The sequence below is a fragment of the Neophocaena asiaeorientalis genome, unplaced genomic scaffold (assembly GCF_003031525.2).
Source record: "Neophocaena asiaeorientalis asiaeorientalis breed wild unplaced genomic scaffold, Neophocaena_asiaeorientalis_V1.1 scaffold226, whole genome shotgun sequence".
Lineage (NCBI taxonomy): Eukaryota > Metazoa > Chordata > Mammalia > Artiodactyla > Phocoenidae > Neophocaena > Neophocaena asiaeorientalis.
In genome coordinates, this window is record NW_020173037.1 from 1,720,192 (window position 1) to 1,733,719 (window position 13,528).

The 13,528-nt window shown below is 40.3% G+C and overlaps 1 protein-coding gene across 2 annotated transcripts in view; it reads left to right on the forward strand.

The window, feature by feature from the left end:
• Positions 1 to 13,528, forward strand: part of SNTG1 (syntrophin gamma 1) — a 188,126-nt gene that overhangs the window by 142,418 nt on the left and 32,180 nt on the right. For both annotated transcript variants that reach the window (XM_024742651.1, XM_024742652.1), the window contains exon 14: positions 11,908 to 12,060. In XM_024742651.1, coding sequence (XP_024598419.1) covers positions 11,908 to 12,060 — 153 coding nt within the window. The remainder of the gene's footprint in view (positions 1 to 11,907; positions 12,061 to 13,528) is intronic.

The window sequence follows — 13,528 nt, forward strand, 5'->3', positions numbered from 1 at the left end:
TATTGAATGATGTGTCCCTTCCGTCAGAGGACAGTCTTTTGAGCAAGTGCTGGAAATGAAGTGACTGGACTCACGTCTCTGGGATGAGATCACTGTGACTCTTCAAGGTCACCTTTCCCTGATGTGGTATCAGCTCTGTGACAACCATACACATCACAGAAGGAGAACTCAGGACCCAGAGACCAGACACAAGGCTATCATTCAATGGCAGATCTTTCTGGTACCACGTCCCAAGTGGAAGCCATGCACGGACGCCTCCGTCCCAGCGGTGGGAGCCTCTGAGGCGTCACTCCCAGCACCTCTTGTTGCACAGCCAGCAGCAGAGGTGGGAACGCAGCCTGGCTGGTTGACCCCTGTGCTTCTCTTTCTCCACTGCCCTCCATTAGGGGACTTCCTTTGAGCATATAATCGTCTCCATCATTGAAATTCCTACAACTCACCCATCCACCTGCTTAGCTGTGCGCCAGAGGGAGGAGGGGGCAGGCGTGCATGCTGCTTCTGCAGAAGGGGTGCTTGTGTAACAGGCAATTTCATCTTAAACACTTGCTTATTCTGGGGCTTCCCTGGTGGCGCAGTGGTTAAGAATCCGCCTGCCAATGCAGGGGACACGGGTTCGAGCCCTGGTCCAGGAAGATCCCAAAAATAGATAAATAAATAAAATAAATTAAATTAAAAAAAAAAAAAGACTTGCTTAATCAAGCACTATGAACCCAACAGTCTTCTCCTGATGTGCTCACGTAGAATTTGCACATCATGTCAGGGATCCTGGTATAACCAGATCTTAATGGGCTTGGGCTTCTTGACTTGGGGACAAAAAGCTGGTGAACGAAGGTTGGTGAACACACGGTGTAAAATTACGTGATTGTGTTCCAAGCACTGCAAAGAGACTCAGTTTCCTCACCGGACTGTGAGGTGTTGCCCTTATGAGGCTCCAGAGCCAGCCCCTCTCTGCTGGGCGAGGCTTGAGGCCCACGCACACTGGAAGGTGAGGGAGAGCAGGCAGAGGGGGACACGGGCAGAGGACGGCAGTCGCTCTGTCCACCACTTCCGCCCACGCCCCCCAGCCCGCCTCTCGGGCCTGTCTCCTTTTGTTCACCAGCCTCCCATTTGACCTCTGGTCCTCGCGGGCAGCACCCCGGGCCCTGGTCACACGGAAGCAAAGGCTGCAACACAGCAGGGAGACTGAAGGCACGTGCTTACATATCCGCGCGGCTCGGTCCCCCTGACCGTAGATGCCCTGCAGTGGAGAGACCTCCAATCTGCACTGGGTTTCCGTCCGAAGGACCCTAAGGACAGGACGTGCACACACAGTATGATAAAATTCAGCACATATTTAAGCGTCATTCTGTTTGGTTTATCTTCTCCCCTATACTGCTGTTTTTCCGGGGAAGTGCTTTCAAATACACAGAAGTCATAGCTAGCCATCTAAACAAAAGAGAAATTGACACAGAATGTATTTATTAATTGATCTGATAATTTGGGAGCTAATACAATACATGCTGTATAATAGATCACTTGTGACGCGTAAACTAAGATTTCATCAAATTTGATTGCAGAAATTAAACTTATTTTGGACAGAAGAGTACCTGTATGCTTTGTATTTATGTAAAATCAGAGTTATAAACGTCCTGTGATTGTATTTTATTTGTGTAGGAACATAAAGTGAGTCAATGAACATTATAAAGCATATAGGTTTTTAAAAGTCAGTCATGGAAAAGAATTACATACAAAAGGAGAGAAGGGTATTTTCATTCCAGCTATAAGTGATGGCTCTGAGTTGTACCGTGCTCCATTATTTTTATAATGTCTATTTTCCAACAATGTTATGTATATTAAAGCATATTCATTAGTGTATATATGTGTATGTATGCAGCATTTTATATAGTTTTAAATTATTCATTGTTATATATACTTATGTATACCACATAACCTATTTTCTATTCAACAGAAATGTGTAAAAATGACAATACTCTTATTTTTGTATGCATGAAAGGAAACTTATTCTTGAAATATGTTGGGTTTTTTGTGGGTTTTTTTTTTTGTTTTTCTTTTTTTTTGCGGTATGCGGGCCTCTCACTGTTGTGGCCTCTCCCGTTGCAGAGCACAGTCTCCGGACGCGCAGGCTCAGTGGCCATGGCTCACGGGCCCAGCCGCTCCGCGGCATGTGGGATCCTCCCGGACCGGGGCACGAACCCGTGTCCCCTGCATCGGCAGGTGGACTCTCAACCACTGTGCCACCAGGGAAGCCCTTGAAATATGTTTTGATGGTTGTACTACTAGGTAGAAAAATGGGCGAGGACCCAAAGTGACTCAGAAGGATCCAGTACAGCTAACGGTCCTTCATGGAACCTCACTTTCTTCCCAATCAATTGCCAATCGCATTGCTTTCGATGCCATTTGTACACTAATAATTATGAACCTATTCAGAGCTCTGCCCTGCATCCCACCTCATGTCTTTATTGCCAGCTGGACGCTCCATGTGGGCGTCTGACCCACATCTCCCAGGGGACGTGCCCCCGCTCCAGACACCCCCTCGCTGGCGGCCTGACTCACCCGCCATTCACGTCCAAGAACTCAGGCACCGACCTCCAGTCTGTCTGTCACACCTGGCACCTCAGCAGATGCATCCCACCCGTCTCCACGACGCCATCACCATCGCGCCTCCCCGCGTTAGTCTTACCATTTCTCACGCATCTTCCTGCCTTAAAACTTGCCCCCGTTAGCGTTCAGTTCGAAGCAAAGCAAGATCCAGAGTTTTCAGGCACCTGCAGGGGACCGTGGCCCAGACCACCACCCTCTGCACAGCCACCCGCTGCCCGCCCCACTTCCTCCGTCCTGCGCTGGCTCACGGCAGCCCTCCCAGATATCCCAAATACTAGTTTACTCTCTCCCTTCATGCCTGCCCTCAAATGTCACCTCCTTGAAGAGCCCTTTCTTATCATTCTGTATAAATGGCACGGCCCCTGGGGCTGGCGCCCCCCAAAGTGCTAACAGGCTTTCCCGACATCTGACTTGTTAGGAATAAACATTTCCTTGTTTGCGCTCTGATTTGTCTCATCCCCGCTCAAAACAAGTCTCCGTGAGACAGAGATGCTCAGTGCTTGGCACACAGCAGACGTGCAGAACTTTCCTGGGTGAACATCAACTGAGTACCCACCATGGGCACTGGACTGGGCCAAGATAAAATACTTTCTGAGGCTGCAGGGGGTATGTGCAATCTTGAACATGGCCCGAAAATGTTTCCACAGTTGAAAGTTATTATTATTGGTTTAAAAAGAAGTATCACTAGAAAAAAGAGAGAGAGAAGAAAAGACAGCATCTAATGGTCCTGGATGTAAACAGCATTCAGTATTATCCTGAGTTATTCTTTAGAAAATGGCCCAGGAGCCAGGCTGGAGATGATACCATCTATATCATGGGTACTAATTGGGCAGTTTGGCCCCCAGACCTCCCCTTCATCTGACAAAATGTGCAGGATTAATTGAACACATTTTATGAGAGGCTTGCTGGCCAGATACCACTGCTCACAATTATCTTCACTTTTTAAATCTCCACAGACACGGCTCTCAAACAGGATCCTGGGGTACATAAACAGAGGTGTGGTTTCAGGTGACACAAGGAACTCCCTTTATGTCTCATGCTAGTTAGATCCGGACGAGTCCATCCTGGCTAGCTGGCATCTTTTACTACTCGAGGGATTAGGAAAAAGTTGATAAGTTTCAGTGGAGAGATACTAAGATCATTAAATAGCTAAGGCACGGTACCCCTGCGGAAAGGTAAAATAATTTGCCTCACTTGGTTTCATAAAGAGAAAGCTGAAAGGTGGCTTGATAATTGTCCTCAAGGATACAAAAGGTTACTTTTTAAGAAGTGGTGACCACTTGTTTTCAATCGCATCTGAAGAGAGATTAAGAATAAATTAGTGTACACTGCAGTGTGAGGGATCCTGTTTTCAGGAAAGAATATTAGGAGATTGAAGAACAGTCTTCACATACCAAGTATTAAAGGCTGAGAATTAACGTTTCATTCTTTGGAAATACTTACAGGTGGGACTGTTTGGATTATTTCTTAAAGGCAGGACCAAATGACCAGCCACAATTCCTACTGACCCTTAATGTCTACATCTGTAGGAACAGCTAGTACATTTCTCAGACGCCCCGCACTGGACAGCCTGTTCTCCTAAAAGCCATCTGGTTTTTGGATTTCAAAGCATGAATTTGAGGATTTTTTTTTTTTTTTAGTATGATGTAATTATCCTCAGAACTAGAATATTGGGATTGAAATCTGAAAGATGAATCTCGTAACTATTAACTAAAACCATTAATCTCAATAGGTGATATTGAAAGTCAACCCTGAATACTATTGTAAGAAATTAATGTTATTGTTTTACGTGTCTCTGGTTTGTTTGTTTTCTGGTGCTAGTTGTGCTAATTTATCGTAGTGACGCTTCTATTTGTTTCAATAATAATGTCTTTGGGAAAATGCTGATATCAATCAATAATGAAAACTGATTAAAGGCTATTAAATAAGAAATCAAAAAAGCAAAGCGGATACAAGGGTAAAAGTTTCTTTTAATAATTATATTTTGTTTATATGCCGTATACTTTTTAAACGCATTCATATAAGAAAGCACTTTTCCCTTTGAAGGTACACAGCATTTTTCCACATGGCCTGGTTGGCTTTACTGAAACTCTTCTTTTTTTTAAGTAGGGTTTTCCTTTCTGTTTCCTGTCAAAAGCTAAATCTAGCACATATTAAGCTAGTGAAGGAGCGTAAGCCAGGCTGTGTGGATAGACTGAAACACAGGGATCCTTATCAAGGCTGTGACAGAGGGTGGGTTAGAGGACAGGGCCTCAGCTGGGTCAGTATATCCCACAGCCCCCGCCTAGAGCCCTGGACAAACAGCCTTGGCTTTGCTCAGAGATTAATGTAGTTGCGTGTGAATCAGGTAAATTCCATGCCAGATGGGACACTGCTTGGGAGAAAGTTATTCTCTTAAACTATCACTCTCTTAGGGTCCTGGTCTGGCGGAATGCATTCCAAACTCACTTTTCTAAGCCACTCCCCGCATAGATTTCGGAAACTAAGAATTCTAATCTTAGAACATGTGTTCTAATGCCAACAGTAAAAAAAAATTGTGAATGGCAGGTATATATTTTTTAACATCTTTATTGGAGTATATTGCTTTATAATGGTGTGTTAGTTTCTGCTTTATAACAAAGTGAATCAGCTATACGTATACATATATCCCCATATCCCCTCCCTCTTGCGTCTCCCTCCCACCCCTCTATGTGGTCACAAAGCACGGAGCTGATCTCCCTGTGCTATGTGGCTGCTTCCCACTAGCGATCGACTTTACATTTGGTAGTGTATATATGTCCATGCCACTCTCTCACTTCATCCCAGCTTACCCTTCCCCCTCCCTGTGTCCTCAAGTCCGTTCTCTACATCTGTGTATTTATTCCTGTCCTGCCCCTAGGTTCGTCAGAACTTTTTTCTTTTTTTTTTTTTTGATTCCATATATATGTGTTAGCATACAGTATTTGTTTTTCTCTTTCTGACTTACTTCACTCTGTATGACAGACTCTCATTCCATCCACCTCACTACAAATAACTCAATTTCATTTCTTTTTATGGCTGAGTAATATTCCATTGTATAGATGTGCCACATCTTCTTTATCCATTCATCTGTCGATGGACACTTAGGTTGCATCCAGGTCCTGGCTTTTGTAAAGAGAGCTGCAGTGAACATTGTGATACATGACTCTTTTTGAATTATGGTTTTCTCAGGGTATATGCCCAGTAGTGGGATTGCTGGGTCATATGGTAGTTCTATTTTTAGATTTTTAAGGAACCTCCATACTGTTCTGCATAGTGGCTGTATCAATTTACAGTCCCACCAACAGTGCAAGAGGGTTCCCTTTTCCCGACACCCTCTCCAGCATTTATTGTTTGTAGATTTTTTGATGATGGCCATTCTGACTGATGTGAGGTGATACCTCCCTCATTGTAGTTTTGATTTGCATTTCCCTAGGTTAGTGATGCTGAGCATCCTTTCATGTGTTTGTTGGAAATCTGTATATCTTCTTTGGAGAAATGTCTATTTAGGTCTTCTGCCCATTTTTGGACTGGGTTGTTTGTTTTTTTGATATTGAGCTGAATGAGCTGCTTGTAAATTTTGGAGATTAATCCTTTGTCAGTTGCTTCATTTGCAAATGTTTCTTCCATTCTGAGTGCTGTCTTTTCGTCTTGTTTATGGTTTCCTTTGCTGTGAAAAAGCTTTTAAGTTTCATTAGGTCTCATTTATTTTTGTTTTTATTTCCATTTCTCTAGAAGGTGGGAGGTGGTTCAAAAAGGATCTTGCTGTGATTTATGTCATAGAGTGTTCTGCCTATGTTTTCCTCTAAGAGTTTGATAGTGTCTGGCCTTACATTTAGGCCTTTCATCCACTTTGAGTTTATTTTTGTGTATGGTGTTGGGGGTGTTCTAATTTCATTCTTTTCCGTGTAGCTGTCCAGTTTTCCCAGTGCCACATATTGAAGATGCTGTCTTTTCTCCAGTGTATATTCTTGCCTCCTTTGTCATAGACTAGTTGACCCTAGGGGCGTGGATTTATCTCTTGGCTTTCTATCCTATTCCATTGATCTATATTTCTGTTTTTGTGCCAGTACCATACTGTCTTGATTACTGTAGCTTTGTAGTATTGTCTGAAGTCAGGGAGCCTGATTCCTCCATCTCCGTTTTTCTTTCTCAAGATTGCATTGGCTATTCAGGGTCTTTTGTGCTTCCATACAAATTGTGAGATGTTTTGTTCTAGTTCTGTGAAAAATGCCATTGATAGTTTGATAGGGATTGCATTGAATCAGTAGATTGCTTTGGGTAATATAGTCATTTTCACAATGTTGATTCTTCCAATTCAAGAATATGGTATATCTCTCCATCTGTTGGTATCATCTTTAATTTCTTTCATCAGTGTCTTATAGTTTTCTGCATACAGGTCTTTTGTCTCCTTAGGTAGGTTTATTCCTAGATATTTTATTCTTTTTGTTGCAGTGGTAAATGGGAGTGTTTCCTTAATTTCTCTTTCAGATTTTTCATCATTAGTGTATAGGAATGCAAGAGATTTCTGTGTGTTAATTTTGTATCTTGGTACTTTACCAAATTCATTAATTAGTTCTAGTAGTTTTCTGGTAGCATATTTAGGATCCTTTATGTATAGTATCATGTCATCTTCAAACAGTGACAGTTTTACTTCTTGCTTTCTGATTTGGATTCCTTCTATTTCTTTTTCTTCTCTGATTGCTATGGCTAAAACTTCCAAAACTATGTTGAATAATAGTGGTGAGAGTGGGCAGCCTTGTCTTGTCCCTGATCTTAGTGGAAATGGTTTCAGTTTTTCACCATTGAGAACAATGTTGCCTGTGGGTTTGTTATATATGGTCTTTATTATGTTGAGGTAACTTCCCTCTATGCCTACCTTCTGGAGGGTTTTTATCATAAATGGGTGTTGAATTTTGTAAAAAGCTTTTTCTGCATCTATTGAGTTGATCATGTTTTTTATTCTTCAATTTGTTAATATGGTGTATCACATTGATTGATTTGCATATATTGAAGAATCCTTGCATTCCTGGGATAAACCCCACTTGATCATGATATATGATCCTTTTAATGTGCTGTTGGATTCTGTTTGCTAGTATTTTGTTGAGGATTTTTGCATCTATGTTCATCAGTGATATTGGCCTGTAGGTTTCTTCTTTCTGACATCTCTGTCTGGTTTTGGTATCAGGGGATGTTAGCCTTGTAGAATGAGTTTTGGAGTGTTCCTCCCTCTGCTATTTTTTGGAAGAGTTTGAGAAAGATGGGTGCTAGCTCTTCGCTAAATGTTTGATAGAATTTGTCTATGAAGCCATCTGGTCCTGGGCTTTTGTTTGTGTTAAGATTTTTAATCACAGTCTCAATTTCAGTGCTTGTGATTGGTCTGTATATATTTTCTGTTTCTTCCTGGTTCAGTCTTAGAAGGTTGTGCTTTTCTAAGAATTTTTCCATTTCTTCCAGGTTGTCCATTTTATTGGCATAGAGTTGCTTGTAGTAATCTCTCATGATCCTTTTATTTCTGCAGTGTCAGTTGTTACTTCTCCTTTTTCATTTCTAATTCTGTTGATTTGAGTCTTATCTCTTTTTCCCTTGATGAGTCTAGCTAATAGTTTATCGATTTTGTTTATCTTATCAAAGAACCCCCTTTTAGTTTTATTGATCTTTGCTATCATTTCCTTCCTTTCTTTTTCATTTATTTCTGATCTGTTCTTTATGATTTCTTTCCTTCTGCTAACTTTGGGGTTTTTTGTTCTTCTTTCTCTAATTGCTTTAGGTGTAAGGTTAGGTTGTTTATTTGAGATGTTTGTTATTTCTTGAGGTGGGATTGTATTGCTATAAACTTCCTTCTTAGAACTGCTTTTGCTGTATCCCGTAGGTTTTGGGTTTTCGTGTTTTCATCGTCACTTGTCTCTAGGTAGTTTTTGATTTCCTCTTTGATTTCTTTAGTGATCTCTTGGTTATTTAGTAGGGTATTGTTTAGCCTCCATGTGTTTGTATTTTTGACAGATATTTTCCTGTAATTGATATCTAGTCTCATAGTGGTGGGGTCAGAAAAAATACTTGATATGATTTCAATTTTCTTAAATTTACCAAGGCTTGATTTGTGACCCAAGATATGATCTATCCTGGAAAATGTTCCATGAGCACTTGAGAAGAAAGTGTATTCTGCTGTTTTTGGATGGAATGTCCTATAACTATTCATTAAATCCATCTTGTTTAATGAGTTATTTAAAGCTCGTGTTTCCTTATTTATTTTCATTTTGGATGATCTGTCCATTGGTGAAAGTGTGGTGTTAAAGTCCCCTACAATTATTGTGTTACTGTCAATTTTCCCTTTTATGGCTGTTAGCATTTGCTTTAGGTATTGAGGTACTCCTATGTTGGGTGCATAAATATTTATAAGTGTTATATGCTTTTCTTGGATTGATCCCTTGATTGTTATGTAGAGTTCTTCTTCGTCTCTTGTAATAGTCTTTATTTTAAAGTCAATTTTGTCTGTTATGATAATTGCTACTCCAGCTTTCTTTTGATTTCCATTTGCATGGAATATCTTTCTCCACCCTCACTTTCAGTCTGTATGTGTCCCTAGATCTTAAGTGGTCTCTTGTAGACAGCATATATACAGGTCTTGCTTTTGTATCCATTCAGCCAATCTATGTCTTTTGGTTGGAGCATTTAATCCACTTACATTTAAGGTAATTATCGATATGTATGTTCCTATTACCATTTTCTTAATTGTTTTGGGTTTGTTATTGTAGGTCTTTTTCTTCTCAGGTGTTTCCTGCCTAGTAAAGTTCCTTTAGCATTTGTTGTAAAGCTGGTTTGGTGGTGCTGAATTCTCTTAGCTTTTGCTTGTCTGTAAAGGTTTTCATTTCTCTGTGGAATCTGAATGAGATCCTTGCTGGGTAGAGTTATCTTGGTTGTAGTTTTTTTCCCTTTGATCACTTTAAATATGTCCTGCCACTCCCTTCTGGCTTGCAGAGTTTCTGCTGAAAGATTAGCTGTTAACCTTATGTGGATTCCCTTATATGTTATTTGTTGCTTTTCCCTTAGGTATATATATTTTTTAACACATTTTACCTTTAATTCTAGGATCTCTGAATTTTTAGAATATGTTTTTGTTTAAGTCACTTGATCTTTGTAAGCCTTAATTTTCTCAGAAATAAAATTCATAATGGCTAATGTCTGTAAGAGCCTTTTGTAGTATATGTGATGTGCTGGGACAGGATTCACACACCCGTCTGGGCACACACACATGTACACACACACACAATGCCTAAAGAAGGGCACAAAAGTCAAACTTGCCTGCATAATAAACATTCAGACAAGCATGTTTCTTTTTCAATGTGAATACTGTTAGTTAATTTTATTAGAAAAGGAGCCTTCCTGACTCTCCTGCTACAGCCTGCATTCCACCATAAGTGGTATCACAGGTTTGTGTGTGTTTGTGTGTGTGTGTGTGTGTGTGTGTACTGGAACGTAATTTGGACCTGGAGTCTGATCCAATCCAGTTTTTTAGTAATAGTCAATATTAGTGATGGTGATATTGTGATTAATAATGATACTGTGTGAAAAAAAATAATGATACTGTGTGATATTAGTGATTAATGGAGCACTTAATATACATGTCACTTTTCTAAGCAATATATAAATATATCAATTAATTTCATCTTTATAAGAAATTCAGGCAGGTATATCATCCTCTTTTAAGAAATACCTGCATTGATTCTAGGAGAAACAGAAATAAGAGGTAGAACTGACATCTGAACTTGGGCTGAGTGACTCCCAAATGATCTGATCTGAGTCACTAGGGCCAAGCAGCTTCTAAAATGGGGACCAACACATCCAAGACCTATTTCCCTCTTCAGGGAAAGGAAGATTATAGCCTATTTTCATGGATTATTGTAAAGATTAATTTAGAGACTGTATCTGAGGAATATGCTTCATGTTTTCTCTGAAATTTGCCATTATGTCCATTTATATCAGAGATTCCAGTTTCCCAGGGAAAAGGAGCAAATTTAAACTTTTATTCCTTCTTTTCCCAGATGAGGCAACTAAAATCCTCCAAAATGAATTGACTTACATTATACAGCGTGTTCACTTGGATTGATTGTAATTGATTTTTTAATATCTAAAATGCCTTGAGTTTTCTTTTAAATTAATTTAAAAATAATAGTTGTAAGTATTTATTTCAGTTACTTTTTTCAGAAGTTGAAATTTTTACTTTTCAGATCATAAGATTTACCTGTGAACATATGAGTAATAATTTAAAGGCCAGATGAGTTTGAAAATAGTTACTCTGGAGGTATTCAGTGACATTTTACTAGAAAAGTAATTTTAATATCTTGATATCTGCCATAGCTATAAAAATGGAAATACTAACATTCATGTATATTACCTTCACCTACTTTTCCTGTATTTCTATATAGCACAAAAAAGTCAAAGTTATGTAATTATTGAGTTAATATAATTTAAAATGCAAGCTATTTTTCCACATTGGTCATATTGGCTGAATAAGACATGAATATCCTTTTCATTCTGTGACGTATGGAATCAGGTTTCTAGTATTCTGAGTCATTTCCCCAACTTTCTCTTTTACAATTTACAACTTTCTCAATTCCTAGCTGCATTCTTTTAACATCTCTGAAGTTGCTACACATACAGATGTGTGAACACATTAGTTGAAAACTTCTAGTAAGACCAAAAAATTGCCATGTCAGAATCTTTTTGACTTAGTGAAATACAGTTACATAAGTAAGGTAAATGTGTATTTTTTTAAAAGCAATAAAATTTCTGAAACATGTTAGACACAGTTTTTTCATATCTCATGTAGAAGAATATTCCTATGATAGTTTAAGGGTTATAGAAATCAACTCAATATAAGAGACCATGCTTATGAAGCTCTTTAAATTTGCAAATACATTAATAAGTATGGCTTAATTTCATCATCTTCACAGCTCTGTAAGGAAAAAGAGAAATTGTGTGTTATCCATCTGTACAGTAAGGAATTGAATCTCAAGCATTCAAAGCTTTGGTAGTTACCTTGCTAGTAAGAGATGAAACCAGAAATCCTAATTTCTATCTTATGGACGTGCCTCTGTGTCAATTCAAAGAAGAAGTGTTTCCGTTATAGACTTTGAGGCCTGGAAATTGTCTGCTCTGACCATTTGAATGAAGAATTAGTGCTGTCATAGAGTGTAATCTTTGTCACTGCAGCATCCCCGCCACCCCCTGGTCAGCACTGATCCAGGTGTGGCCCTATCAGAGTAGAACTGGTGTGTGCCAGCCTGTGTAACTCCAGATTTTCATCAGGACAGCGACCTGCTGGACCGGCGGAAACACTGCTTCACCGTGCAGTCTGAGTCTGGGGAGGACCTCTACTTCTCCGTGGAATTAGACTCTGACCTCGCCCAGTGGGAAAGAGCCTTCCAAACAGCAACCTTTCTGGAGGTGGAACGGATACAGGTGAGAGTCTGTGGAATTGTAGGACCTGTGACCCCCAAAGATGCATGACCACTCCCCTAGAATTCTAATATAAATTCAAAGGAGCATAAAAATGCCGTTCTGTGAGTCCTGACCTTCTCAAATGTTCCATAATTAGCCATTGCTATTAAATGAAGTGCAACACGGCTCTGAAAAACGTTTTAATTTTCCTACAATTTGATCTTTCTAGGCTATTTCCTACCACTCATCAAAAACATATTTCTAACTTTAATTAGAATCTGCTCTACCTTAAATCTAAAGTAGAAAACGCTCTTATTTTAATTAATCGTTTACAAAGCCATTTCCTGGTCTCCAATCACAGCCGCCTAATTTCCAGCCTGAACGACTTCATTCACTCACAAGGCTCTTTCTTGCTAGAAAGCCTTCTCTTCATCTCTACCCTTCAAAACGACAGGGAATTTGAAGCTTTTCTCAGAGGTCCCATCATCCAGGACAATTTTGCTAATACCCAGTCAGCCCTGCCCTTTGCCCCCATTGCCCCTTCCACATGAGTCCTGTTCAAACTCACCCCTGCCGAACAGTCTCCTAATCCGTTTCCTTAGGTGTCCCCATGCTGTGCTTGTGTTGGAGTGATGAGTGCTTGTCATCCCCGCACTGAGTTGTGGGTTTCCAGGGATTGTTTTTTTCCTCTACCGACTGAAGTGCGTTTTGTACATCGTGAGTAATCAGCAGAAGTTTGTTAAACTTTATCTCTTAACTGTGCAGTTATATCTAGACCAAATGTCATAAACCTGTAGCCTGTACAATTCACAGGACCGAGGCCGGGAACAGGCTCTGCAGCTGACCCCTAACTGACCCTTAACAGAGACCAAGGGCAAAACTGGACAGTTGTGATGCACTTGAGTCACAGAGCCGGGACCTAAACAGACACACGGACACAATTTTGAAAACAAATGTATGATGACAGTACAGCATTACTATCCTGGGATTCCTGCCTGCGACAGGGGACTTGGATGCATAGTTGTTCAGTTAGGTTGAACTGATACGTGACATGTATTAATTTCTTTCTTCTGACTACAAATTTCCATATTCAACCCATCAGGTCACACCAGTATGACATAACCATCAGGGGAGGGGAACAGGAGAAGACTTATTTTCACTTTTTTCATTGCTTAATTGACATTTTCTCATATTCTGCTGATCTGCATTACCTAAAAATGTTAAAGTAACTGAGAAATGTTGTTTCAATAATTTAGCTGTATAGGGCTTCCCTGGTGGCGCAGTGGCTGAGAGTCCGCCTGCCGATGCAGAGGACACGGGTTCGTGCCCCGGTCCGGAAAGATCCCACATGCCGCAGAGTGGCTGGGCCCGTGGGCCATGGCTACTGAGCCAGCACATCCGGAGCCTGTGCTCCGCAACGGGAGAGGCCACAACAGTGAGAGGCCCACGTACCGCAAAAAAAAAAAAAAAAAAAAATAAAAATTTCGTT